This window comes from Chelon labrosus, assembly GCF_963514085.1.
Source record: "Chelon labrosus genome assembly, chromosome: 5".
In the NCBI taxonomy this organism is placed as follows: Eukaryota; Metazoa; Chordata; class Actinopteri; order Mugiliformes; family Mugilidae; genus Chelon; species Chelon labrosus.
In genome coordinates, this window is record NC_140341.1 from 13587555 (window position 1) to 13612100 (window position 24546).

Here is a 24546-nt window from a genome sequence, read left to right on the forward strand (position 1 = left end):
AAGCTTGATTTAAGGGTCCTGGGTAATATTGGGATCTGATGTCCATTCTTACATTTTTTATTTACAAGCAGAGAAAACATACATGCAAATCAGAAAATCTTAACTCAAGAAAGTTGGCTCATGGTTTTATTAACTTACTGACTACGTAGAGGTCGGCTCCTGTGTGATGTAGGCTGGGATAAAACCAGTAGAGATGTAGCGATTTGAGCAGATGGTGTGAGGACTTAAAAGTATTTTCTACATCCTTTTATGCCGCATTTGATCCTAATCTGTCATTAATGGGAATGTTGTGCTGTAGGTACTAGTGCATCAATGTGTGTGTGGGTGTGCACGGGTGGGTGTGTGTGTTTGTGGGTGTGCGTGCGGGTGTGCGTGTGTGATTTGTTTTTTGCCCAAAATCACCTATTGGTGACCTGGATGCTGGTCAGATTGATATCTCATCTGAGTTAGTAAAGAGTTATCCATGCTGGTCCTGATACTGATTGATATTGGTGACTCTGCTCTAGAAATCCACTTTGGTGAATTGGTGGTATTGAATACTTTTTTCTGCTTATGTGAGATGGTTATGTTCTTGACACATAATAAACCATGTTAAAGTGCCCCTCATAGAGAAGTCCAGGGATAGAAGATGAAGGGTCATCAAAAGATTGAGTGTAGACCTCCTTCTGCTCCAAGATTCCAAGTCAAGCTTCGATTTCCTCCATGAGTTAATAGTGCACCAGGACTTGGCAGTCTACTGTTTGTTTCTTGTGACATCTGAAATAGAACATTGCCTCAGTGTAGAGCAGGACTGACCCACATTTGTGTCCTCAGTAAAATTTGATCCTCTGAATGTATTCTTGTATGGGAAAACATCTGACTTTAGTCTAATTATCAGAAATTGTTCTTCTTATGAACCTTTAATATTGTTAGGGTTAGGGTTATCTTCATCCTCTCCAGCTCCTCAGCCAGCATAGTAGCCTGAAATAAAAGATTGTCTCTAATTACAGTTTAAACTGAAAATGTAACCATGTTTTACTGAACACATAAAAGAAGAAAGCATTACACATCTATCACTGATGTAAAGTCAGTGATGGCCTTCTTGGCTCTCACCCTGAACCTTGACAAGGTCAGACTCCAGATTCTTCCTGGTGTTCTGAAGACTGGGGTTCTGGATATTAACCCTTAAGGCATCCTGGGGACATTTCGTGCCACTCTGTTGTTTATTTTTTAAGCCATTTTGGCTGTGTTGAATGAATATAGCTCAAATTTTCCAGAAGATATTCATTTTAATTTTTTTTAGAATTGTCATATCAGTACTTTAATTAAGCCTAAAATGGCTATGCTATCAAAAACCCATCCATAATAGTTCCTAGCGCCAAAACGTGCCCCATTGAAACCCATTAAAACCACTTTTTTTGATCCCACGTTTATCCTAACATAAATTAATGCATTCCTTTATGTTAAGATTTCATTTTGGACCACTGGCTTTCATTTTGTAATTTTTATATTTGTCTACCAGGTGGTGCCACTTTTACCCATTCAAAGCATGCAGCAAAGTTTCACACTTTTTACTGTTTTCTGCGAAGGAAGTGTGTGTGCTTTTGATGTTGGATAATGGTGTGTGCATGTAAAAAAAAAAAAGTGCGTGTGTGTGTCCAACTTCAAAAGTATTTTCTCTTTGAAGGTCACTCTCTGCGCTATAAACTAATTCAATAATAAAAATAATGATTAGTGAGAACCAAAACAAAATTGAACTTTGTTTAGGCTCTCATTCAGGTTGTTTGTGCAGGTGCATTGCAGCCGTGGTTATAAATATGAGCAGAAGTGCGGGAATAGTCATTTTGGAGATGGCAAGAAAGTACAGTACACAGGACGCTCTGGACATAATTATGCAGTCTGACTGCAAGGATGGGTCCTCATCCTCCGAGTCCGACTCAGACTCAGACTCTGAGGCCGACACGGAGGAGGCTTCAGAGGTAGAGACAGATCAGCTGGAGTCCAGCTCATCTTCAGCTGAAGATTCATCTGAAGGAGAAGGGGAAGTGAATCAAGCAGAGGGATGGACCTCAAAAAATGGCAAGCTAGTGTGGTCTCCCACTAATAACAAGACGCTGCGCTACATCCCAGCAGCCAGAGGTCTGGTCCCGGGACCTACCCAGTATGCTGCGGCACGCATCAGGGACCCGGTGTCCAGCTTTTCGCTCCTGATGACCCATGACATCCTGCAGCATATCCTGGCCTTGACCAACCTGCACGGGAGACGCGCAATCACAGGCTGGCAAGACCTGGACACGGAGGAGCTGCAGGCGTACCTGGGGCTGCTCATTTTGGCCGGTGTTTACCGGTCAAAGGATGAATCAACCCTCAGTCTGTGGAATGAAAAATGGGGACGGACCATTTCCCGGGCCACCATGTCCCACAAAAGATTTCACCACATCAGCCGAGCACTGCGGTTTGACGACAAGCTGTCCCGACCCCGACGCCGCCGCAATGACAAGCTGGCTGCCTTCCGCAGGGTGTGGGACATGTGGACGCACCGTTTACCAATGCTTTTCAACCCAGACAGAGACATCTGTGTGGACGAACAGCTCGTCCCCTTCAAGGGCAGATGCAGTTTTAGGCAGTACATGCCTAAAAAGCCAGCAAAATATAGGCTAAAGATTTGGGCAACCTGCGACGTCCAAACGTCCTACGCCTGGAGACTGCAGGTGTACACCGGCAAAGAAGCTGGAAGTCCCGCAGAAGTCAACCAGGGGAAGAGGGTGGTCCTGGAGATGACGGAGGGGCTCCAGGGAAATGTCATCACGTGTGACAATTTTTTCACCTCCTTCGCACTGTCAGAGGAGCTGCTCCGGAGGAAACTGGCCTTGGTTGGCACAATTCGCCGTAACAAGCCTGAGCTTCCCCCTCATCTGCTCCAGGCAAAAGCGAGAGCCGTCTTCTCCTCCGTATTCGCATTTGGCAAAAACCACGCCCTGGTGTCTTACATCCCCAGGCGGGGCAAGAATGTGCTGCTCCTGAGCACAAAACACAGAGATCCAGGCATCGGTGACGACAATAAGAGAAAGCCCACCGTAATCCATGATTACAACAGGTGCAAAGGAGGTGTCGACAACCTTGATAAGGTATGTGCCATTACGCATCAGTTAGCACACATCTATTCATTCTTACTCTTATGTTCTTGTCTAAGCATTTTCATATAAAAGAAATAATGTGTAGCCTATCATGAGAAAGAATAATTTGATTATTTATTCAAATTGTGTTTGTTGGTTTTTTGTTAGGTTGTTAGCACCTACTCCTGCAGGAGACGGACAAATCGGTGGCCACTAGCTCTCTTCCACAACCTGATTGACGTCTCGCTGTACAACGCGTTCGTCCTGTGGACGTCAATCGAGCCATCCTGGGAGCAGCAGAAGGCATACAGGAGGAGGCTCTTCATTCAAGAGGTGGGAGAAGCGCTGGTGACCCCACACATCCAGAATAGAGGGCGCCTTCCCCGCTGCTCAGCCGCTGCAGCAATCGTCGCAGATGTACAGAGTGCTGCTGCAGGCCCCTCCTCCCTCATTAGGCAACCTAAGGGCAGGAGGCTGTGCGATTTTTGCATGGACAGAAAAAGAAGAGTTGGCAGCACCTGCTGCAAATGTGGGAAGTTCACCTGCAAGGACCACAGTCTGACCATCTGCAGCCTCTGCTCCACTTGAGCTGGACTCTCACACTCACATATTTCATGTTCATCTCATGTTCAGCTTTCTAAAATAAATGTTTTCTGGTTCAAACTGATCGTGTATTTTTTAGAACACAACAAAGTAATAAGCATTTGGGGGGGGGGGAGGATACTTGTCATAGGAGATGGCCTAGTAGAAATCATCATATATCAATATAGGCTAAGATTATTAATCTGACACTGCAAAAAAATAACAATGCATGAAAATCAGTATTGCTGCCAATCATTGACCCATCTCAGGGCCTAAAAATAATAGTTAGCCATTAGTTATTGAAATGTATTTTATGGAAATTATTTTAGTTTTTTTGTTTTTCTGGATAAAAACCAGCAGAGTTATGTAAACATACTGGCATTTAAAGGGTTAAAAAACAAAAAAATATGATTAATATTTGATATGTATATTTCAGGCTGAAGTAGTTCTAAAAGACTGATGTGTTTAAAGTAGAAAAAAATATGAATATATACTATTTTTATTGCAGTTTTTGGGAAGGAGCCACGTTTTGTCACTAGGAACTAATAAGGCTGGGTTTTTAAAAATCTGACACTGCAAAAAAAAAAACAATGCATGAAAATCAGTATTGCTGCCAATCATTGACCCATCTCAGGGCCTAAAAATAATAGTTAGCCATTAGTTATTGAAATGTATTTTATGGAAATTATTTTAGTTTTTTTGTTTTTCTGGATAAAAACCAGCAGAGTTATGTAAATATACTGGCATTTAAAGGGTTAAAAAACAAAAAACTATGATTAATATTTGATATGTATATTTCAGGCTGAAGTAGTTCTAAAAGACTGATGTGTTTAAAGTAGAAAAAAATATGAATATATACTATTTTTATAGCAGTTTTTGGGAAGGAGCCACGTTTTCTCACTAGGAACTAATAAGGCTGGGTTTTTAAAAATCTGACACTGCAAAAAAAAAGACAATGCATGAAAATCAATGTTGCTGCCAATCATTGACCCATCTCAGGGCCTAAAAATAATAGTTAGCCATTAGTCATTGAAATGTATTTTATGGAAAATATTTTTGTTTTTTTATTTTTTTGGATAAAAAACAGCAGAGTTATGTAAACATACTGGCATTTAAAGGGTTAAAAAACAAAAAAATATGATTAATATTTGATATGTATACTTCAGGCTGAAGTAGTTCTAAAACACTGACGTGTTTAAAGTAGAAAAAAATATGAATATATACTATTTTTATAGCAGTTTTTGGGAAGGAGCCACGTTTTGTCACTAGGAACTAATAAGGCTGGGTTTTTAAAAATCTGACACTGCAAAAAAAAAAACAATGCATGAAAATCAGTATTGCTGCCAATCATTGACCCATCTCAGGGCCTAAAAATAATAGTTAGCCATTAGTTATTGAAATGTATTTTATGGAAATTATTTTAGTTTTTTTGTTTTTCTGGATAAAAACCAGCAGAGTTATGTAAACATACTGGCATTTAAAGGGTTAAAAAACAAAAAAATATGATTAATATTTGATATGTATATTTCAGGCTGAAGTAGTTCTAAAAGACTGACGTGTTTAAAGTAGAAAAAAATATGAATATATACTATTTTTATAGCAGTTTTTGGGAAGGAGCCACGTTTTGGCGCAAGGACTTTTAAGGAGTAAAATAGTCAAGCCCCCTTGAGGGTTAAATACAGTCACTCAATTTGAGATTTATTTGTCAAGTTAAAGAAAAATCAATTAGATTTATAGACATTTAAGACATGGTTAGATTCCTGAAAACAAACCTGAGAATGAAGCAATCCAACACGCTCACTAGCATCAACCAACTCCTGCTCAGCCAGCATCCGACCATTTCTACGCTCCACCAAGGCAACCTGTTCCTTCGTGTCCTCCTGTCCCCTGGCAGCATCATCAAGGTGCAGTTGGGCATCCTATTAACAGAAGAAAGCAAAACAGTAAACCTTCTGTAATACTTTTTACTTTTTTTTAACTAAATGATTCTCAAAGCTTACCTTGAGCTGTCCCTCTACAGTCAGCTGGTGAATATTCTCATCATTTTGAATTTGAGCTCCCAACCAAACATTCACTCATTCATCTTCTGTAACTGCTTATCCTGTGAAGGGTCGCGGGGGTGGGGCTAGAGCCTATCCCAGCTGTCATCGGGCGAGAGGCGGGGTACACCCTGTACAGGTGGCCAGTCTATCGCAGGGCTAACACAGAGAGACAGTCGACCATTCACACTCACACGCACACCTACAGCCAATTAAGAATCACCAGTTAACCTAACCAGCATGTCTTTGGATGGTGGGAGGAAGCCGGAGTACCTGGAGAGAACCCATGCAGACACAGGGAGAACATGCAAACTCCACACAGAAAGACCCCGTCGACCCATGGATTTGAACCCAGAACCTTCTTGCTGTGAGGCCCCAACCAAACATAAGTTTAAAAAATGTCCAAGACCAACATTTACTGCCATTCTGCAGATCCTTTTGTTGTATGATTCTTCATATTAATATCCTGACTACAAATCAAAAATGACTTTTATTATGCTAGTATCATTAAACCTATAGGTAAGTCAAATATAGCATAACTTAGCTTTAGCAATAGCAATACCCTCCATGTTGTTGGAGAGGTCATCAGTCTCCAGCTTTGGCTTCACACGTTCAATGTTGACAATCTGCTCTCCTAGCTCTGCAACGCTGTCGGCCTGCTTCTTGCAGAGAGCTGCTGCAGTAGCTTCATGCTGCAGGGTTGACACCTCAAAGTCATGATGCGACTTCTTGTTCATCTCAATTTGAGCTGCTGTTGCTCCACCAGCTTCCTCGATCTCCTCAAGCTCCCTGGAGAGGTCAGTTCTCTATCTTCACCCTCTCAGCCTGAATCTCCTTTTCCAGTGCTTCAGTATGAGCCTGGAATTAAATAAAAACAAGAAAACAACCAACAACAAGTCTTACTAATTTAAAGTAGTAATTGGGTGTTCATTGAGTTCCTTGATCTTCTTCTGAGCATTTATCCTCCAGCTAGCAGATCAACTATGTTGTAGTAGAAATTGTTGCATTAGATTATGTTAGGACTCAACAACGAGTCAGTGGTACTTGTAAGAACCGCACACTGTTGTGGAATGACAATTGGCATAACATAAGCTGAAAACCATTGCTGGAATTCAAGGGCTCTCTTGTGGCTATTTGTTGGCTAGAGTGCTCAGTGCTTTGCGAGTTCAGCAATGTGATGGTCAGTATAAAGGAATAGGAATCCTAAGGACACTCACACAAGTTTATGACCACGACTTGTTGCCAACAGACCCATTTGTAAACACAGTGTTGACTGGTTTATTTGATATCACACAACAAAGGTCATATAGGCCAGTAGTATTATGTCCTGTGTCTATATGTGATTTGAAGATCATCGGAATCATTTTTTATTACTTTTCTTCATTTCAGTCTGAGACTGCTGAATAGGTAACAACAGCTAATGGACAACTTAACAGAGTTCATAACAGATTAATTAAAGATTTCCATAAACATACGGTCGTTTCTTTTACTTTTTTACTTCCATAGACTTATTCGATGCATTGAGGCAACAATCATTAATTATTAATGTGGCACATCTGGAGTGACTTCTAAAAGTGAAAATTGAAAATGAAGGAGAAGGATGAACCTCTATACTTTATGCAACCGGCTTCAGGATTAATTAGCAGAAGTGAAAGTGTTTGTGCCACCCAGAGCCAGCCCTATCCAATGTGGCATTTACATATGCTATAAAAAGAAATCGAATAGCATTTTTTTTTTTTTACCATTGTCTTTAATTTATACATGTCACCCAATTTACATGCTTTACAAATTACAAACAAATACCAAAAAATCTGAAATACAATATAAATACCTTTACCACAAAATAAAAATCTTGTAAGTTATCTGCAAATGACTTTTTTGTACACAGTTTTCCATACACAACTATATGAAAAACTACTGTATATACAAAAAAAGGTATTCATGTCAGACCTCTAGTGGTGCTTTTTATTATTGCATCCACTAGTGATAAACTATGCCACTACCTAATCAGCCTCACCTCTCTTGGCACAGCTGTACTTTCCTAGATTTTCTCCCAGCAAAGTCATCATCATCATATGACAACTCATTGCAGACCACCTGATTTATGTTTATTGTTGACAGAGTCCAGAGAGACGAGTTTGCAGCATGGTAAACCTCAGGTAGGTTTTAATGAGTTTAAGCTTAGAAAAGCTTCTTTCAGCAGCAGCCACTGTGACAGCGAGAGTTGCAAAGATTCATAGTGCAACCCACATGTTGGGATAAATTCCTGTCAGTTTCCTCTCATGCAGGAAAGTCATCAGATCCATGTTGGTCATATTTTTTGATGGCAGGGATGGAAAATTGTACACTTCCATTGCAAGTTCAGTGCCATCATTGTCTGTCTGGCTGTCATGTGTCAGAGCAGTGCTCAGCCTCTTCTTATTTTTTTATGTTAGGGAAGTTGAGGAGCACTCCAGATTTGTCTTTTACATGTCCAAGGTTCTGAAATCTAAACGGACCTCCGAGTCTTTCCATGTTGCCATGTTAAAGAATTCTGCCAAAATAACACAAAAGGACAGATTCATGTTTGATATGTTGAGACTAAGAAACTGTACTAAACCTGAGCTAGGTGTAACACTTATCTCCCATTATAGTGTGTAATATATTTATGCATAACAAGGCTTATGCATAAATACCATTAACTTAATTGAGCATAGTGGACACTTGCTATTTAGGCTGACTGAATAAAAGTCTATTTTTTGTTTGCTCATTAAATTTACAAATTTTAACTTCCACTACTACTGGACAGGGTTTTCATTCATGCTACTATTACTGTTCAGGCATCTCTTACGTCTTGTTTGTTGACACAGAACTTATTTTGGGTTTTATCCCAGCCTAGATGGCAATGTGTCATCCACTCTATTCCAAGATATGTATTATACCTCATCAGATTTTATGTAATGGCACTCAGTCTTAATTTTATTTCAGACATCTGGGATGTGTGCCTGTCTTGCAACTGTATACCAGTGACATCCACATGCTTCTCCAAAACCACAGCCTGTGCCATGCCGCGTTCCAGTAAGATTCATTTTACAAGTAGATGACAGACATGTGAAATAGTGAGTAAAGTAAGCTATGCACATGCATCCTTTTTAAATTAGTGGACACTTGCTTGACAGCTATGCTGAAAACATGCCAAACAAATCTCCTACAAATTAAAGCTGAGGTGACATGTTAAATGTAAGCACTGAATGAAGATTTTTATATTTATGGATCTGGATGGAAAATGTTTGACCCTGGACTTATTGGATTATACACCAGTGGCATTTGGGTGTTTCTCCAAAACTCAGATAATAGTAAATATTATATTATATGTATCGGTTCAATAGTTTGATGTTAAAATTTAAATAATGTGTCAAATTAAAATATGTCTACTGCCATGTTTTCTAAAGTCTATATACTGTATATTATAGTGTTACTGTTAATGACTTATCATCTTTCATGTCACTCACCATGACAGTGGCGCAGTGAGCTGAGGCCTTTCTGTGCACAGCTTGCACAGAAAGAGCTAACAAGGGCAGCTAACATGTGAGAGGGACGCCAGAGAGACGCTGGGAAGGCACGAGGAGACACCGGGACGGCATGAGGAGACGGGACCACGAGAACAGAAGACACCGAGTGAGCTGGAGACAAGGCAAGACAGTGTGAGCGCCGACCGACAGAAAGAAAAAAACCCAGAGCATTGCAATGTGACGTACTTGCAGCGGCAGAGCATGGTGCTCTGCCTGGCGGGTAAGTACCTCCCTTTGGGCCATTGTAACGCTCTGGTGTGTATTTGTGCCTGTGCCTCTAGTGTTGTGTGGACACCCGTATTGGCCGTGTGTTTTTATTTCCAGGTGACTCCCAGGACGCCCACTGCAAGTAGCGGCCGAGGCGCCTGCAGCACCTAACGCAGCCGCAGATCTTCATAACCACCTCTAAGCCACCATGGTACCCGGTCTGGCTGTTGCAATGGACTCTTTTACTAGCTTGTTTATAAATGGACTATTTTAACGTGTGTGTTCACATTTTAGACTTTGGTTTTAAAACCTTTTATGGTTTTAACGCTCTGTGGCCTTTTATGTCAGAAGATAAGACCTTGCAATAAATCATTGTGTAGTGCACCGGCATCAATTGTTTCCCGTTTCAATTGTCCTCTCTTCCCTCTGGTCGCTGTTAGTGTGCTCTCCCCCAATTTTTACAGAACCTGTGTTCTGCATTTACCAATAACTACTTTTTCTTCTCCATTTTATGGTTCAAGTTTTCCTCCCAGCTTTACCAGACTATTGTGGTGTACATTGTGTTTTGAAATTTGACTTTTAAAGAAAAACTAGATAGAAATTGAAACGGAATAAATTGTATACAGTAAGGAGGTTTATTAAATTATCACATCATAAGAAGACAATTCAACAACTTTCATATTTTATGAACTCTGTCAAATGGTTCCCAGAGGATGTTGTCTCTTATTCAGCACTGTCAGACTGCAAAAAATCAAAAAGAATACAGTTACTCAACACATATCAGCAACACTTAAGCTAGCTATGTTGTTATCGTTTATATAATTCTTTTTACATATCCACAACTTCAATGCAGATTAAATGAGGTGAATTATTTGAAGAACCCCATTGCACTAAGGTTTGTGTAACATGTGATCACATAGGCTAAGTTACCTTTCCAGCATCACGGCTCTTGGTTCTCAGCTTGTTGACCTGGGACTCAGAGATGTCAGCACGTTCTTGAGCTTCCTCCAGTTCATGCTGCACCTTTCTCAGTCTGGACAAGTGAGTGTTGGCCTGCTCCTCCTGTAAAGGGTTCACATATATTTTAATAAAAACAAAGATTTATTGAAGTCATTATTGATTTGTTCCACATTTCCATATGTAAGATCGCAAAACATTTCACTTACAGCCTCCTCAGCCTGTCTCTTGTAAGCCTTGACTTTGAGCTGCAGCTTGTCCACCAGATCCTGAAGTCTGTTCACATTCTTCTTGTCCTCCTCAGTCTAAGCAAATGACAGATTTGTTCCTGATGAAGTACAGAGACAGAAAAAAAGGTAGCTGTTGATATGTTTTAGGTAAATGAGTAATTACCTGGTAGGTGAGCTCCTTCACTCTCCTCTCATATTTGCGGACTCCTTTAACAGCATCAGCTCCACGTCTCTGCTCATTTTCAACTTCAGACTCCAGTTCACGCACCTGTAACAAAGTGACCAATAAGATTTATAAGTGAGAAAAAGGTGAATAATCAAATTCATGTCATAAAAAGTGTACTGTATATGGTGCATACCCTGGACTCCAGTTTCTGGAGCTGCTTCTTGCCACCCTTCATGGCGAGGTTCTCAGCTTCATCCAGACGGTGCTGCAGGTCCTTGACTGTGACCTCCAGGTTCTTCTTCATCCTCTCCAGGTGAGAGCTGGTGTCCTGCTCCTTCTTCAGCTCCTCAGCCATCATGGCAGCCTGAAATAATGGGTAGTGTATAGTAGATGGTAATATTAAAAGTCTTGGCATCAATGATTAAGCATGAACAATTATTTGGTGGCATAGAATTTTAAATAGAAATAAACGTCTCGTCTAGCCTGGCTGACGCGACTGCACATCTCAATGAGATGCTGGTCTGGAAACTACGTGTTTATTTTCTCGTATTTGAGGCGTGGTTTTACAAACGCCTAGAGCCGTTTATTGGGCGCTACGAATGTCTATCAAATGCGCCTGGTAATTCCCATGCTGCCTTGCGCGCGATTCATAGCCAAAGCCTGTTGGTAGCAGAGCAAACACATCCTTCTTAGCAATGAAGTCTTTCAACGCCAAACGTTGCTGTTTTTTTTTAAAATAAACTTGCGTTCTAAGCTACTTAAAACACTGTCTAAGGCTGCATCGAACGGTAACGTTAGGTCCGCTGCCATGTTGAATTAACACACTACAAACTTCGGTGTCGCGCATAGACGTCGTCATCGTCTTGCTGCCCCCCCCCCCCCCCCCCGTTCTGTGATTGGTTCCCTATCTCAGGAGAAAATGTGGGCGATGGTTTCCAGACTGCTTTTGCAGCGAGAATGAAATCGCGCGCAAAGCAGTATGGGAACAACCAGGCTACGTCTCGTCTATCCAAAACTCACATCAGTGATGGCCTTCTTAGCTTTCTCCTCAGCATTTCTTGCTTCCTGAACAGCATCATCCACCTCACCCTGAACCTGGACAAGATCAGACTCCAGCTTCTTCTTGGTGTTCAGAAGACTGGTGTTCTGGATATTAAAAACAGTGACAATGAATTTGAGATTCACTTGTTATGTAAAAGAAATATCAATTAGCTTGATAGACGTTGAAGAATTTTTTAATTCACTGAAAACAAACCTGAGAATGAAGCAATCCAACACGCTCACTAGCATCAACCAACTCCTGCTCAGCCACTTTGCGTCCTCGCTCTGTCTGCTCCAGGGCAACTCTCAGCTCCTCAATCTCAGCCAGCATCAGACCATTTCTACGCTCCACCATGGCAACCTGCTCCTTCATGTCCTCCTGTCCTCTGACAGCATCATCAAGGTGCAGTTGGGCATCCTAATGACAGAAGAAAACAAAACAGTAAACCTTCTGTAATACTTCTTACTTATTTTAACTAAATGATTCTCAAAGCTTACCTTGAGCTGTCCCTGGACATTCCTCAGTTGTTTCTGGGCCTCAGCAGCCTGCCTGTTAGCATGGCTGAGCTGAACCTCCATCTCATTCAGGTCACCCTCCATCTTCTTCTTGACTCTCAGGGCATCATTCCTGCTCCTGACTTCAGCATCAAGAGTGCTCTGCATGGAGTCCATCACCCTCTGGCTGTTCCTCTTGATCTGCTCCATCTCCTCGTCCTTCTCTGCCAGTTTCCTGTCAACCTCTCCTTTGACCTGGTTGAGCTCAAGCTGAACACGGAGAATCTTGGCCTCCTCATGCTCCAGAGTGCCCTTAAATAGTCACACACATGAAAAAAGTTACCTTTTGATAAGACACAATACAGGATTACACATACACATATGGTCTGCTATTTAATCATATGTGTAGTTTATCAAGTGTTAATGAAGATTTTACTTCAGCTTCCTCCAGAGCAGATTGGATTTCAGTCTTCTCAGTCTCCACAGTCTTCTTGGCTTTCTCCAGTTCATGAATACTCTTTCCAGTCTCACCAATCTGTTCAGTCAGGTCAGAGATCTCCTCTACAGAACAAATGAAGATGTGGTTATTAACCTTCCCATAAGAAGATTATGTTTGGCGGTAATATAGATTTCATGCATACAGTGAAGCTTGATCAGTAACTTCTATTGTAAAGGTCAGAGAATAACCCACACTTGAAACTATTTTAATTTTACTGAGAATGGCATACGCTGCAGGTTCTTGTTCTCTCTCTTCATGGTCTCCAAATGATCCAGAGACTCCTCATAGGAGTTCTTTATCTTGAACAGCTCTGTGCCGAGAGAGCGAGCCTCCTTTTGAGCTCCTTCCAGCTCTGCCTGGCCCTCCTCATACTTTTGTTTCCATTCTGCCAGGACCTAGAAATAGGTAGATGAATGCCAATGGTTGGATACCAAGATCAATTTAGGTTTCTCCTGAAATTATGCAATCTTTATTTCCTGTTACCTTATCAAAGTTCCTCTGCTTCTTGTCCAGGTTAGCAGCCAGAGCATTAGCTCTCTCCACATCAATCATGAGGTCCTCCACTTCACCCTGCAGCCTCTGCTTGGTCTTCTCCAAAGAGGCACACTTGGAGTTCACAGCCTCAATGGATTCCTCAGCCTCCTGCAGGCGTTGGGCAAGCTTTTTCCTGTGAGGAAGAATTTTTCATTGGTTAAAACGAAATGGTAAATGGTAAATGGCCTTGCTTTTATATAACGCTTTTCTACCTATTGGTACTCAAAGCGCTTTACAGTCACAGACACATCGACCCATTCGCTCACACAAGCACACACACATTCACACACCAGTGCCACGCACTGGGAGCAACTGGGGGTTCAGTGTCTTGCTCTACCTACTGAGCCACAGCCGCCTAAACAGTTTTATTTAAAACTCATTTAAACAATGAAGTGGTAGTGACATACTTGGATTCCTCCAGTTCCTCAGTGCGCTGGATAGCATCAGTCTCATATTTGCTCCTCCACTGAGCCACCTCACTGTTAGCCTTGGACATTCCTCTCTGCAGCTCAGCCTTGGCCTCCTGCTCCTCCTCAAACTGCTCTCTGAGCAGATCACAGTCATGGCGGGCTGACTGAACAGCATGAGCCAGGGCATTCTTGGCCTGTTGAACAAAACATAACATTTTTAACTTGCCAATAAGAAGGAAAAGACTGGGTTTCTTCAAACCAGCCACTGATATAACATAATAATATGATGTGTAGGAAAAGGGTACCTTCACTTCCTCCTCAATGTGCCTCTTAAGCTCCTCTATTTGCTGAGTGAAGGCCTGCTTGCCTCTGGTCAGCTGAGAAACAAGAGCTTCTTTCTCCTCAAGCTGGCGGGAATACTCACCTGAATATCAATGTTTAAATATGATGTCAAATAAAATGATCATTATTGGTTTTCATTAGTGATTTTAAATATAAGTCACTTACCATTCTCTGTCTGAAGTCTTGCCCTCTGTGCATTAATGTCATTCAGCTGGCGAACATTCTCATCATTTTTGGCTTTGAGTTCACTCAGTTGGTCCTCAACAGTTCTACACAGTTTCTCCAAGTTGCCCTACACGAACAAAAAGTAATTTATCTTGTGCATGTTCACAAATGTAAAGCTACTGTCATGTTTTGTAATGGAAGACAAACCAACCACTCACCTTTGCTTTGGCAACAGCCTCCATGTTGCTGGAGAGGTCATCAATCTCCATCTTGTATTCACTCTTCTCCTTCTCCAGCTTCTGCTTGACACGCTGGAGGTTGTCGATCTGCTCTCCCAGCTCTGCGACGCTGTCGGCCTGCTTCTTGCGGAGAGCTGCTGCAGTAGCTTCATGCTGCAGGGTTGACTCCTCAAGGTCACGACGCACCTTCTGGAACTCAGCCTCACGCTTCTTGTTCATCTCAATCTGAGCTGCTGTTGCTCCACCAGCTTCCTCGAGCCTCTCACTGATCTCTTCAAGCTCCCTGGAGAGGTCAGCTCTCTGTTTCTCTACCTTCGCCCGAGCAGCCCTCTCAGCCTCAATCTCCTCTTCCAGCTCCTCAATACGAGCCTTGAATTGGTGTCAACAACATCAAGAAGGTTTACAGCAGAAAGGTTTAAAGTGCTGTTTGAAATTCAGTGAGTTTAATATCGATATAAACTATGTTACCTGGAGTTCCTTGATCTTCTTCTGAAGCTGAGCACCAAGAGACTGTTCATCCTCAATCTTGCTGAGGAGCTGGCTAATCTCAAAGTCCTTCCTGGAAAAAGAGAACAAAAACAAAATTCATTTTAACTGGACAGAATGTATTCAGAGAAACATAATCAAACAAAAAAATACATGAATGATGATGTCAGCTATGGTGAAAGTGAAAAGATAACTAGACAGTAACCAAACTAGAGTCTTCAGCATGCTGTAATTGGGTACAATTTGTTCACAATAACACTACACTGCTTGTTTAGCAAATACAAACTTTTTACCATGTTCAGAGTGTGTGATAATTCAGCACACCAAAAGCTGAGGCTGATGGTTACATCAGGTTTGGCATGTATTTAGGCTAGTCGTAACCCATACTATTATACCAATTCATTTTGACCTACTTACAGCACTATGTGGGAAATGATGGCCATTACAGGGACATAACCATTGGTATAAAATTTCAGAGCAATTCAGAAATATTAGACTAAAAAAGCCAAGGTGGATCAAATTGCTTTTCCAGAAACAAAAAAACGTACTTCTTGATTTTCTCATCTGATTGCTGCTTGTCATTCTCCAGATCCATTACGGATTCCTGGGACAGTTTCAGATCTCCCTCAAGCTTCCTCTTGGCTCTCTCAAGGTCCATGCGGAGCTTCTTCTCTTGCTCCAAAGAGCCCTCAAGCTATAAAATACCAGTTTAAAACAAAGCTGATTTGTTATAATCCACAAAAAATATAAATGTATTCAATGTGCAAATGTTTCAAGTAAAAACAGTTGCCTTCTTACATCGTCCACTTGCTGTTCCAGCTTTGTCTTGGCCTTGGTCAGAGTGTTGACTTTGTCTTCCTCTGCCTGGAGGTCATCCAGTGTTTGCTGATGGGCCTCTTGGAGGGCTTTCTTCTCCTTGGTCAACTTGGCAATACTCTCATCTTGAGATGCCATCTCTTCTGTCAGGTTTTTCACCTAACGTTGTCGAAAGAGGCACATTTTAATGTCACATACCAAACTGACATAAAAAACTAATGAGAAGTGAACAAATGATTCAATTCTGTAGATTTAAATGAATGGAACCTTGTTTTCTGTGGCATGTTTCTCCTTCTCCACTTTAGCCAAGGTGAGCTCCAAGTCATCAATGTCCTTCTTCAGCTCAGAGCATTCATCCTCCAACTTTCTCTTCTTGGCAGTTAGCTCAGCATTGATCTCCTCTTCATCCTCCAGTCTCTCAGAGGTCTCTTTGAGTTTTGCCTCAAGCTGGATCTTGCTCTTAATGAGCCCCTCACACCTTTCCTCTGCATCAGAGAGATTATCTACTTCCTAGAGTACATGTAAAAGAAACAATGAGATACTTTCTTGTGTATTTGTTTAGTTAAACTACAGTTTAGTATGCATATATACACATACAAGCAGAAGATGAAACAAACGCATGGCTTCTTTATGTCTCTCATTTACTGTGTCCAGTCATTAAAATGTATGTTACAGATTATAAGTATAAAAGCATAGATTGGGTATACTACATTTGATAAAATCACAGTTTTTGTTTCCTACTTACCGATGTCACTTGGAGCTGCAGGTCATTCTTCTCCTGTATCAGAGAAACCATCTTCTCCTCCAGTTCCTTCTTCTTGGCCAGAGCAGCAGCCAGGTCCGTTTTCATCTTGTCATAGTTCTCCTTCATCTGCTGCAACTCCTTCTCAGTCTCAGCACTCTTTAGAAGAGGCTTGATTTTGAAGTACAGATTCATCCATGGCCAGTTCTTCACATTCATGAATGAACGGACGTTGTACTGGATGCCGTAGATAGCTTCTCTAAAATTAAATAAGATGTTATAGTTATGGCAGTGGGATCTTGTCATAAGGAGGGAGATTTAAAAGAGGTCAGTTGTGTATATTTCATTGTAGTCCTACCTTCTCTCCATCATCTTAACAAACTCCTTCCTCATGACATATCCTCTGGCGAGAGCCTGAGTCATGGTCACCAGTGCAGCCAGTTTTTCATCTCTCATCTCCTCAAGAGTACCCAGAAGACCAGCTTTGAAGAACACCTATTCTCATCAAGACAAGGAAATAGGATTAAAACTACTGGATATAAAAAATTTAAAACATAATCTATTGACACTATCCCATAGATGGTACCTTTGTGTGCCCGAGCATGTACTGAGTGTGGTCAATGTCAATGGAGCCAAGTAGCTTCTCTGAGGCTTTCTTGTTGTCAATGAACTGTCCCTCAGGGATGACACTGGCGTTCAATACTTTGTATCTGGAAGAAAAAGTATGTTATTGGTGAGATTTTTGTATCCAATCTATACCATCACATTAGCTCGAAAAACACAGTTACCTCTGCTTGAAGTCACCATAGAGGATTCTGCTGGGGAAGCCCTTTCTGCAGATTCTGATACCCTCCAGCACACCATTACACCTCAGCTGGTGGATAACCAAGAAATTCTCCATAAGACCTGAGGGATGTAAATTCATATAGATGAAAATATTACTACTACCACTGTGTAGCATTCAGTGTAAATAGTGAGACTGGGGTTTTCTCACCTGGGGTCTTTGATTCATTGGGAATCAGGCAACGGACAAAGTGAGGATGAGTGCTCCTTAGGTTGGACATCAGCTTGCCCAAGTTCTCCTGTGGATAAGCATCATCACATAATAGGTCAACATTTTTATTACATGAAGTGTTGAATTTTTTTCCAAAAAATATGAATAATATGGTATACATACCCTGAAAACAGCAGACACTGTCTGGAAGGAACCACCCTTCTTCTTACCACCCTTCTTGCCACTAGCAGCAGCCTCTGTTTTCAAAAACAATCAATTTCATGAGTGAATAAATAATAGGAGTATTTTCAGGTGTCCACTTTATGGTGGTGTATCAATTTATTATCATAGAGCAGTAATCAGCTTCTTTCTAGTCCTGCGACTGATGCAATTTCATAAAAATGCACCTTAACATCAAAACTTCATTCATTCATTCATTCATTCACTTTCTATAACCACTTGTCCTCCAGAAGGTTGCGGGGGGCTGGAGCCCATCCCAGCTGTCATTGGAGATACACCCTGGACAGGTCACCAGTCCATCGCAGGGCTCACATAGATAGAAAGACGACCATTCACACTCACATGCACACTTACAGCCAGTTTAGAACATCAAAACTTCACTTATCGTAATTAGTTCCCCATATGTCACTATGTGGTTCATTTATTTGTACCAACTCTGCTCATTGTTATTTCTTACCGTCAGCTGCACCATGGGTGGCATATAGGAAGCACAGTAGTTTGTTTGAAGACTTCTGGTAGAGCTGAACAACCGAGTCATTCAGTGGGTCCTTGTTCTTGTCCAGCCAGCCAGTGATATTGTAGTCTACCGTACCAGCATAGTGAACCAGGGAGAAGTGAGCCTCAGCCTTGCCCTTTCCAGGCTTTGGCTTCTCAAAGGCCTTAGTCTTGCCAAGATGCTGGTCATGCAGCTTGTTCTTGAAAGATGTGTCGGAGGCCTTGGGGAACATGCACTCCTCTTCAAGGATGGAGAAAATGCCCATTGGCTGAAGGGAAATTTGGTCATATTTTAAAGAATCAATCATTTCGGAGTCAGTGAAAACACATGATTCAAGCTCTACATGACAGATTGGTCTTACCTTCTCAATAAGCTCAATGCAGGCAGCCAAGTCCATGCCAAAGTCAATGAACACCCAGTTAATGCCTTCTTTCTTGTACTCCTCTTGCTCCAGTACAAACATGTGGTGGTTGAAGAACTGTTGCAGTTTCTCATTTGTGAAGTTGATGCAGAGCTGCTCCAAGCTGTTGTACTGTAATGACAATAAGGTATTTCATTTCATGACCAAATTGTGTTGAACTTGATAACGATAGTGTTTTTTTTCAGCTACTCACGTCAAAGATCTCAAATCCAGCGATATCCAACACTCCAATGAAGGACTGTCTGGCCTGCTTTGTGTCCAACATCTCATTGATACGGACGACCATCCACAAGAACATTTTCTCATAGACAGACTTGCACAGAGCACTGACAGAATTGTTGACCTATAAGACCAGACGTTATGACTTGATCTTTTTTTTCCAAATAACATGTCAATGTAAAAATGCTTTTTTTCTGAAACATAAAGTTTTCTATTCATTACCTGTGGGACAGTCTGACCTTTGGTGACCATCTCATTTCCAACTTTGACTTTTGGGTAGCACAGAGCCTTCAACATATCAGCTGAGTTCAGACCCATGAGGTAGGCGATTTTATCAGCCACTGAAGGAAAAAAACAGAATACTTACTAAATACCACGTTATTAACCACAGTAGTAAACTTGTATGAAGAGAATGGTATTATTTTTTAAGTACCCTCGTTGCCATCAGGCTCAGCCTGCTCCTCACGCTGCTTCTGCTTGAATTTCATGTTGCCGTGATGCATCACAGCTCCAGTCAGCTTGTAGATGCCGAATTTCTCCTCACCACTGAAGCCCAAGATGTCAATGGCGGTCTGCATTTCAAATAAAATTAAAAAATCAATACATATGATAATTGTTTTTTAGATAATTGTTTTTTGGATTATTATTGTTACATTATCAGAAGAAACACGAATTGACTCTTTACATCTGTAGCAATGAACTCCTCAACATCATCGATGCTCTTGACAGTGATTTCACCCTGACTGATCATTGGATAGTCGTAGGGGTTGGTGGTGATCAGAAGAGCCTCTGGAAGAGCAGAAATGAAATCCATGAGATTTTCTGTTGATATTGTTCTAACTTATTTCATCCATGTTTCCAGTGGTCTACTAACATACCCAGAAGGTCAGCCTGATGGCCTGTCATCAGCTGATAGAAGATATGGTAGCTCCTCTCAGCAGACAACTGGAAGGTGACACGAGACTTCTCCAGCAGATCTATCGATATATTTGAGATAGAAAGAACATAGATCAAACAATGGAGGACACTACATTTGTACACTACTAATAGCTACAGCTACAAAAGGTAAATAATTCAAACTTACATGTTTCAATATCAGCTGAAGCTAGCTTTCCAGAGGAACCAAAGTGGATCCTGATGAATTTACCCTAGATAGTAAGATCCTTGTTAGCATGACCTTACATGATAAGAAGTAAAAAAGTCTCAGAGTATTTCCTTAATGTGATCACTTACAAAACGGGAGGAATTGTCATTCCTCACAGTCTTGGCGTTACCGTAGGACTCCAGCAGAGGGTTGGCTGCTACGATTTGGTCCTCAAGGGAGCCCTGTAAGAGGAAATTGTGGTTACATGTGCTTGGTACATTCATGTAAACTTCCCTCGGACAAATTGTTTCTTGTTAATCAATTAAATTTACCTGTATTTTGCCAGCGGGTGCATCGGCTTTCTTGGCTCCAAGAGCTGCAATTGTTGCAAAGTACTGGATGACACGTTTGGTGTTGACAGTCTTTCCTGCACCAGATTCTCCGCTGGGGTATAAGAGACACATTGTCAAGTTTCAGCTGCATTATCATAATGTTTCTAAACATTTAGAACACCAGTTTGTGTAATACTCACGTAATCAGGATAGACTGGTTGTCACGATCTAAAATACAAACATACATGCTTCAGATGAATCTTGGTTTCATTGTTCCTTCGATAATCTTCTATTTCAATTAATTTTGGCTTCTTCTTCTTCTTGTAACTTGGAACTTACCAGTGAGCATGGCCTGATAGGCATTGTCAGAGATGGAGAAGATGTGGGGTGGAGCCTCAATCCTCTTCTTGCCTCTGTATCCGGACACAACTATAGCATCGTACACAGGAAGCCACTTGTAGGGATTCACAACAACACAGAACAGGCCGGAGTAGGTCTGTAGAGAGAAGCAAATTCCTGATCAATATCACCATGTCCACATTTTACATCTGCTGGTACTTTTTTTCAGATTGTAGAATAATGAAAGCACCACTGACAAGTGTTTGTTTGATGATCTGTATGTTAATTCTATAGGAAACTCACGTAGATCATCCATGAAGCATAACGCTCTTTGAGGTTATACAACACACAAGGCTCATTGAGGTGGGTCATCATGACCATGTCCTCAATTTTATCATACTTTGGAGGGTTCCTGGCATGGATGTCTTCTTCTTTAACTGTTACAGTCTGAAAAAGAAATTTAGTTAAGTTCATTGAATAGTTTGTTGAGGAACAAATCACTGACTGAATGCTTACCAATACATATTAGATAAATAATCATGGAAACTACTCACGATCCTACATTCAAAGAGTTTTTGAAATCAACTTAAATGTTAATGTTAAGAAAGTGAAGAATTATGAATCACACCTTTCCAGTATCAGTCTCCACGGTGGCTTTGCCACCCTCAAGCTTCACCAGTTTACCCTTGAGATACATCTCATCAGCATCAACCACAAAGTAGGCGGTTTTGGCATCAAAAGGAGTGTTTTGTGCCTCAATCCTCTCTTTCTCTGGCTTCCGGAGGTAAATGGCCGCCGGGCCATAGGCCTCCATCTCTGCGTCTGTGCTCATGATGGCACTTTAGTCGAGACTGAAACGTCCAGAAGGATGCAGAATAGAGTTACCAGATCAACTTGGCATAGTCATTGCTTTATATCCATGATAGCCATGAAAAAGACATGATTCATTGGTAGTGACATTTTACCTCAGCTCGTTCTCAAAAGTAAGGAGCGCTGAAGTCTCTTTTGGAGTTTCAAGATGCTGTGAAAAGATATTTCATCCTAAATGTGATTTACTTTCAGTTTATATTTGTCAACTTTTAATTTCAGCTGCTGTAATTAGGTTAATGTGAGAATGGCTTCAAAGCAAAGAATTTAAACTGTATTAATCAGAATCATCTCATTTCAAATCGCTTCCGTTCCTTCACCTGCCTCATACAACCAGAGATACAGTTGGCCTTTCACTTAATGATAACTTACAACTTCTAACTTATACATTATCCTATAATTCAACAAAAATGGTTTCTTAAAAGAAATGGCTTTACTACACAACTGTAAAAATGTTTCAGGAAAATGTCTCGTCCATTGTAATAATTTCACCTGTATGACATGCATGTGAAGCGTTCTTTGCCAAAGACATTGTAGACAATATGCACAAGTTGTAAGGCAAACAAACATTAACTTTATTAAATAAGAGGTCACACAGAGGAGAGAGTGATGCACTTACCTGTGCTGTGATGTTATGAGTCCATGCAGTAGTCAAGTGCTGCCTCTTTTATAGATGGTGGGGGTGCCTGGTCAGCACCAGCCACTCACCCAGTTTGGTAATGTCCCACATCCTGTTGCTGATGTTTATGGAAGTGTGATGCATAATTATTTGTGACTAAAATCAAAGAAAGAAATACAAGATGAATGCTGAAGTTATAACAAATAATTTAATTTGATGGAAAACATGGATGTGACCATAAATGTAGGTGTTCAATTTTAAAATGAATTAATGTTTGCACCATGCTTATTAACAGGGACTTAAAGGAAGAAGCTAATCTACATTGGGTAACACTTTCAGAAATTGCAGAACAGAAGAAACAGCAGACACAATACACTAACCCAGACATGTTTCTAAAAACATTTCATTATAAAGGAGCTTGATTAAGATAGAGAAAAAGTTTATGTATGTATAGCTACCTTAGGCTATCCTAAATAGTTAAAGGTTTTATATATATATATGACTGTAATAACTATAATTGTTTATTTAAGAGACATTACTGTGCGGACATGCTTTGAACATCAATGCATTTTTTTAAATTTTGGGCAGCACAAGAGGTTGGTTATGGAAAGTCTCCCAAATTCCTTTGGTATTCCATTACAGGACAGTTGAACATTTGAGATCTCTGAAATGAAATAAAGTTCACCCCTGAAATGACATTAACATCAGAGTCGCCAACACATATTCATTAAATCATAATTTACATACCAAATATAAATTTAGAGGCTGTACTAATGCTGAATCTAATTAGAAGAACAGTTATTAATAACATCAATAATACCATTTTCAGCAAAACTCTCAAAGTCACTTTAAAAACACTATATTTCATAGGGATTAAATAACATTAAGGTGTTTTCGGGTAATGTCACATGCCTGGAGCTTAGTTTTAGAAATGCACCAGTCATGCAAATGTTTGTGGTCTACAGTTAGAGGACACTGGCAGACATCATGGTCTCACAACAACAATAAAAGATGAGACATATCCATATAAGTTCGATGTCCTATTATATCACTCTGTATATGGGCATGAAAACAGTTGCCAACCTGTCTGAGATCAGGACCAAAATAATTTCCACACAAGGCAAAATGAACTTCATCCAGCTGCTACATTCGATAGGAGGTGACATCCGTTAAAGAAGCTTGATTTAAGGGTCCTGGGTAATATTGGGATCTGATGTCCATTCTTACATTTTTTATTTCCAACCAGAGAAAACATACATGCAAATCAGAAAATCTTAACTCATTTAAGAAAGTTGGCTCATGGTTTTATTAACTTACTGACTACGTAGAGGTCGGCTCCTGTATGATGTAGGCTGGGATAAAACCAGAAGAGATGTAATGATTTGAGCAGATGGTGTGAGGACTTAAAAGTATTTTCTACATCCTTTTATGCCGCATTTGTTCCTAATCTGTCATTTATGGGAATGTTGTGCTGTAGGTACTAGTGCATCAATGTGTGTGTGGGTGTGCACTGGTGGGTGTGTGTGTTTGTGGGTGTGCGTGCGGGTGTGCGTGTGTGTTTTGTTTTTTTGTCCAAAATCCCCTACTGGTGACCTGGATGCTGGTCAGATTGATATCTCATCTGAGTTAGTAAAGAGTTATCTATGCTGGTCCTGATACTGATTGATATTGGTGACTCTGCTCTAGAAATCCACTTTGGTGAATTGGTGGTATTGAATACTTTTTTCTGCTTATGTGAGATGGTTATGTTCTTGACACATAATAAACCATGTTAAAGTGCCCCTCATAGAAAAGCCCAGGGATAGAAGCTGAATAGTCATCAAAAGATTGAGTGTAGACCTCCTTCTGCTCCAAGATTCCAAGTCAAGCTTTGATTTCCTCCACAAGTTAATAGTGCACCAGGACTTGGCAGTCTACTGTTTGTTTCTTGTGACATCTGAAATAGAACATTGCCTCAGTGTAGGGCAGGACTGACCCACATTTGTGTCGTCAGTAAAATTTGATCCTCTGAATGTATTCTTGTATGGGAAAACATCTGACTTTAGTCTAATTATCAGAAATTGTTCTTCTCATGAACCTGTAATATTGTTAGGGTTAGGGTTATCTTCATCCTCTCCAGCTCCTCAGCCAGCATAGTAGCCTGAAATAAAAGATTGTCTCTAATTACAGTTTAAACTGAAAATGTAACCATGTTTTACTGAACACATAAAAGAAGAAAGCATTACACATCTATCACTGATGTAAAGTCAGTGATGGCCTTCTTGGCTCTCACCCTGAACCTTGACAAGGTCAGACTCCAGATTCTTCCTGGTGTTCTGAAGACTGGGGTTCTGGATATT

General features: G+C 40.8%; 1 protein-coding gene across 1 annotated transcript; it reads right to left on the reverse strand.

Moving 5' to 3' along the window:
- Positions 1-10090: 10090 nt before the first annotated feature.
- On the reverse strand, positions 10091-24546 carry LOC311488377 (myosin heavy chain, fast skeletal muscle-like). Its single transcript, XM_084545031.1, has 39 exons — positions 21350-24546; positions 21025-21168; positions 20722-20878; positions 20583-20610; positions 20383-20494; positions 20200-20292; positions 20051-20114; positions 19845-19943; positions 19652-19755; positions 19400-19538; positions 19189-19307; positions 18941-19090; positions 18688-18858; positions 18288-18594; positions 17774-17847; positions 17591-17678; positions 17385-17502; positions 17183-17306; positions 16955-17091; positions 16600-16855; positions 16122-16364; positions 15837-16013; positions 15587-15732; positions 15021-15111; positions 14532-14921; positions 14314-14440; positions 14112-14230; positions 13804-14000; positions 13346-13529; positions 13092-13257; positions 12800-12924; positions 12367-12675; positions 12083-12286; positions 11848-11973; positions 11021-11191; positions 10825-10929; positions 10641-10736; positions 10405-10536; positions 10091-10215 (listed from the first exon to the last, which is right to left on the reverse strand). The coding sequence occupies exons 1-39, from the start codon at positions 21551-21553 to the stop codon at positions 10198-10200; spliced, it is 5814 nt and encodes a 1937-aa protein (XP_084401157.1). The 5' UTR covers positions 21554-24546; the 3' UTR covers positions 10091-10197.

Excerpts from the sequence above, each read along its gene's own strand:
- LOC311488377 (XM_084545031.1), bottom strand. The coding sequence starts at position 21,553 with ATGAGCACAGACGCAGAGATGGAGGCCTATGGCCCGGCGGCCATTTAC. Across the intron at positions 11,974-12,082 it reads TTGGATTGCTTCATTCTCAG|AACACCAGTCTTCTGAACAC; the intron begins GTTTGTTTTCAG and ends TTTAATATCCAG. Across the intron at positions 11,192-11,847 it reads CTAAGAAGGCCATCACTGAT|GCTGCCATGATGGCTGAGGA; the intron begins GTGAGTTTTGGA and ends CCATTATTTCAG.